The sequence below is a fragment of the Austrofundulus limnaeus genome, unplaced genomic scaffold, assembly GCF_001266775.1.
Source record: "Austrofundulus limnaeus strain Quisiro unplaced genomic scaffold, Austrofundulus_limnaeus-1.0 Scaffold30, whole genome shotgun sequence".
NCBI classification, from domain to species: domain Eukaryota; kingdom Metazoa; phylum Chordata; class Actinopteri; order Cyprinodontiformes; family Rivulidae; genus Austrofundulus; species Austrofundulus limnaeus.
In genome coordinates, this window is record NW_013952432.1 from 1,065,774 (window position 1) to 1,070,426 (window position 4,653).

A 4,653-nucleotide genomic window follows, 5' to 3' on the forward strand; every position below is an offset into this window, starting at 1 on the left:
ATATACACATATTCATAACTCAACAAGGTTCTGCTTTACAACCACCACCCCAGCTAATGCTTACCTTACGCTCACTACTGCAAAAAAAATAAAAAATAAAAAAATAAAATAAAAAAAACCAAGTCACCATAAGAAATATGCGTCTAGACAAATTTACGCAAAAAAGATGCACTCTACACTTAAATTATTAAATCAAAGCAACCACTTAGAATTCCTGTGTCTCTTCATTTGCACGGACTAGACACTACAGAAGCATTGGAGTGGGTGTTTGGAACTGCATGCTTATAACATAATTGCACTTCAGTGCCGCCACAAAAATGTCAACTTCCCCCAGCAAAAAATAAATAAATAAAAATACTTTCCCCACCCTAGACTAGCGCAAGAGGCCCTCCCACTGTGACCATCYGAACTATCCTGACACTGTTTCCACAGACTCCTAAAAGAGAAGTCTGGGTTGATACTGTATTAGCAAATGGTATTGTTCTGCAAACGTCTCATATTGGAAAAATMAATTGTTCCCAAAGGGGGGCAGAGCCCATGAAACCTCACACACCATGAAGATTTGAAATAGGCGGAATTAGCTGTTCTAGCTTTATTTAAAAAAGTATTTAAAAAAATACTCACRGCTAAACCTCACAGAGATATAAAGCTACGTTTAGTTTAATTAAAAGCCTAAATTAACGTCACGTTTGTACACTTGCGGTTTAAAGAGACTTGTGGAGGGATTTTCTCATCTTCAGAATGTGGCCACAGGAAAATGAAAGATGTTAAAAAGCCCATAAGCAGCAAGAGATGAGATTGTATTGCTTTTTTTTTTTGTACAGTGCACTGAAACGATGTTTGTTGTGACTTGATGCTATGTAAAAAAAATGAAATGAATTGAGGAAAGGAAAAGGAAAAAATTAAATTAATTTATTGCTAGTTCTGTTTTTTTTTTCTTTTATGGAGGTAGGTCTAACCTATTGACAATATACTTATGTCATTCATTTCCACATAGCAGACAGGTGAGGCGTCATTCTTTGCTCTATCTGGGTCGAGTGTGTGCGTGAGTGTGTGTGGGCCAGAACTGGGCCAGACAAATTTTGCTTGGGTTATTATTTCTCACATATCATGAGTAAAATCCTCAATCTGTGTTTGCTTCTTGCACATAATCCATTGGTCCAGCATTGCCAGTGAAGTAACATCTAGAAACTAAAGTGAAGCCAACACAATGCCAAAAAGGCAAAGACGTAAAAAATGATTTCAGAGAAGCAACTGTTGCTGCCTACTGGTTTAGTAAGACTTACAAGGCCATTTCCAAACAGTTTGGAGATGATCATTCAGTATTACAAAGTTATTCCTATGTGGATCGCATTTGATAAAGCTGTCAAAATCATAGGAGCAGATGGCTCAACTACTTCCCCCTAGGGCTCGAATAGATTCAAAAAGCCTCAACTAGTATGTTAAATAAAACAAAAATGATGACAGGACAATAAGAGAAGCAACAACAACAAAAAACTAACTATGACAGGTTTGCTTTCCTGCTATATATTTTGTGGAATTAAGGTTGGACTGAAGGGAGTCCAAAGTGGATGTTTGGTCATAAAGCACAGCACAGTGTTCTGAGAAAGCCAAACACAATATCAGCATAAAAACACCTCCTATTAGACGTCAAGACTGGCAAAGGACTGCTGGTAATATTTTTTGCTTGTTTTGCAGCTGCAGGACCTGGGCACCCCGCAGTCTTTGAGTCAGCCGTGAACTACCCAGTATTCAAAATCTTGGCTCCAACTGTAATACTGAGTAGAGCTGCAAATTTGCATCAGAAGATATRGCATTGACTGGCCAAGTGAAAGGTCAGACCTCACCCCACCTAGACATGCTGCGGCAGGACCTTAAATGATCACTCTGTAACAAACTTGAAAAAAAAAACGTATATATATATTAATCATGTGACCTATTTAGTAAACATTTCTTAGTTGATATTTAAAATAATTTTCCACTACAAATACTGTACATGCATGTCACACCTACTAAACATCAAATTTTTCTACAAATTAGCTAGAAAAAACACACTTTTCTTTGACTCCTCTTGTGTCTTACTGACAGCACGAAGCACATGTGAAACCTGACATGACCCAAAAATAGTTACCCAGCAGTCGTCCACAAGGTTCCCACCAGCGTGGTTGTGTGTTATGACAGTCTGCTTGCACTACAATTTGAGGACCGAGAGTATATTCCACCATACGTTYAATTCCCAACAAATTATAATGTAGGACAAAGACTAAAATGTATATGTATTTAAAATGTATTTATATAGGTARGTTTAAAAGGGCGTGCATGTGTGTGTGGACTTACCCAGTATGAGAGCAAGCAGTAGAGCAGCACAGACACACACAGACATGACCAGGGCTATTTTGTAGAGACGATTCGTGCCCTTCTCTGGTTTAACCCCACCACCACCTAAATGCTCCAGCTCCATCCTTCCTACTTAGTAATGTACTAGACTTAAAAAAAGACTAAAAAGCCAAAAATAAAGAAGCCGTAGATCAAACAAACACAAAAAACATCCTAAAAAATAACAATAAAAAAATCAAACTTATAAAGAAATTTAATTTAAAAAGTTAAAAAAGAAGATATTTTACAAAGTTTAGCTTTACTTTCCAACTCGAACAGCACAAACCTCTTCCAGTTTCTCAATCTAATCTGACAGCTGTATGTGTAGTTTATCTCACTTTACTCTGGCTCTTCGAACTGTTCCTCCCTCCATTCTCAAACACTCCTCCTCTCCTCCGACACTCCTCCTTCCTCCAGCTTCAACTGGAGGGGAAAAAAAGGGACCAGTCCTGCAGAGATCATTTGTTAAAATCACTAACTAAAACCAGAGCCCTATGTGGATGAGTCTCTGTTGCCTCCTGCTCTTAATGACAAAATCATAAATGTGTTTAGTCCCATGCACTGAACAGGGAACAGTGTTCTGCAAAATGTTTATCTGATCAGAAAGCCACTAGACCAGAACGATGGGCTCACAGGAGCCTGATTACAGGAGATTAATCCATTGGGATTGTTGCCGCCTGTAAAAACACATCAGCAGGTTTGTCAGGGCACTGTTAGTCTGAAGGCCCAAGAGGTGGCAACGCCAGTGACACTTCAGCCACTGATTGGCCTTCAACCTCCCAAATCACTGTGGTTAGATTTCTTTCTGCATGTGCTTATTAGGGTTTGGGGTCTCAGCCAAAGAGCCCTTATTTAGACATGACTTCCTCTGCTGCCCAAAACACTCATTCATCAAGTAGAAACGCAGACCACAATGCTATTGTTTTCCAATTGCGACTCGCAGTCACTCGTATCCTGTTTGTTTCGAAATCTCATCAGAGGCCCAGCTCCGACTCTCTCCACTCCACTTTAGGAGCTTTACAGCTCTGCATTCTATGGCTGATAGAGTTGCACTGCGTTTTTAATTATCCAGCTCCAAAGTTTCACTGTAAAGTCCTCCCAATCACTAATAGCATTATAATCAGAGTTTCGGCTATCTGAGTTTGGGTGAATATTGTAAACAATAAAATCAGTGAGAGCTTCCAAGTTTTAGTTTTATGGTTTCTGTTTGTTATTGACTGCAGCCAAAAACACCCATGTCTATTTGTGTTTGTGTCTATTTTTTTATCATTTATTTATACAGGAAAATCTCTTGAGACTCATTGTCTCATTTACAAGACAGACCTGTTACAAAAATATTTACAGATATTGAGCAAAAAATTTGGTCGGGTCAGCCCTGTCTGTCAGCAAAATATTTTATGAACCTACGAATGGATTTAAACCCTACTGACTGTGGGGGCAGAAATCATAAGATTTTTTTTTCTTCTTCTGCTACCTTTCATTTAATTTGATTTTTTTTTATTTTTTGTATGTTGAATTTATGATGTTTTGTTTTAAATGAATAAACTTTATAAATAAATGAATAAATAGTACACCTACACTGGGTTAATGTTTGGAGTCACTCCAATTCATTACGGTCACCACAGTCCATCAACATTAACCAGCACAGAATAAAATTTAAAAAAGACTAAAACACTGTTTTATGGATGGTGTGGTTGTAGCTGACAGTCTTACAAAACTCAGACTGTGCTAGTCATTATTTTTACAATTTGAGCAAATCTCTCATTTCACAACATTAGATATTAGTTTCAAACTCTGGTGACAGGTGGTATTAATTTGTTCAAAGAATCCTAGGCCTTTCATTTTATTTGTGCCTTCTTGCATAAAAAAAGTTTCATTATTCATACAGAAATGTTTAGAGTGCACAAACCAAAGATTCACTTTCAAGATCAACATTCTGACCTGTGAAATATATACAGGCAAACTACAGTAAAGGTTTGGCTATTTATTAAAGGAATCAAATAGTGACAATTTGCACTCCTGCCCTTGCAAGAAGTACACCATCACACGTTTTTAAATAAACTAGTTCTGCATTCTCACAAAAAAAAAGACAGCCTGAACGTGGATCTTTTTTTGTCCTCTCCCTTCATCATCCCCCCACGCCTGTTGACACATCCCTCCAGGCTGTCATTAGAACAAGATAACAGAACGACACGTGAGACGACATAGGCTCAGTTTGCATCAACTGCAGAAAAAAAAACAGCAGCTTTGAGAAAGTCTTATCTTAACATAAACCAC

The 4,653-nt window shown here is 37.9% G+C and overlaps 1 protein-coding gene across 1 annotated transcript in view; it reads right to left on the reverse strand.

The window, feature by feature from the left end:
* The window catches only part of phex (phosphate regulating endopeptidase homolog, X-linked), a gene marked incomplete in the record, with an annotated part of 20,323 nt that extends 17,760 nt beyond the window's left edge, over window positions 1-2,563 (reverse strand). Inside the window, 1 exon segment of the mRNA XM_014005374.1 lies at window positions 2,338-2,563. Within this exon segment, the coding sequence (XP_013860828.1) occupies window positions 2,338-2,461 (124 nt within the window).
* Window positions 2,564-4,653: the final 2,090 nt, after the last annotated feature.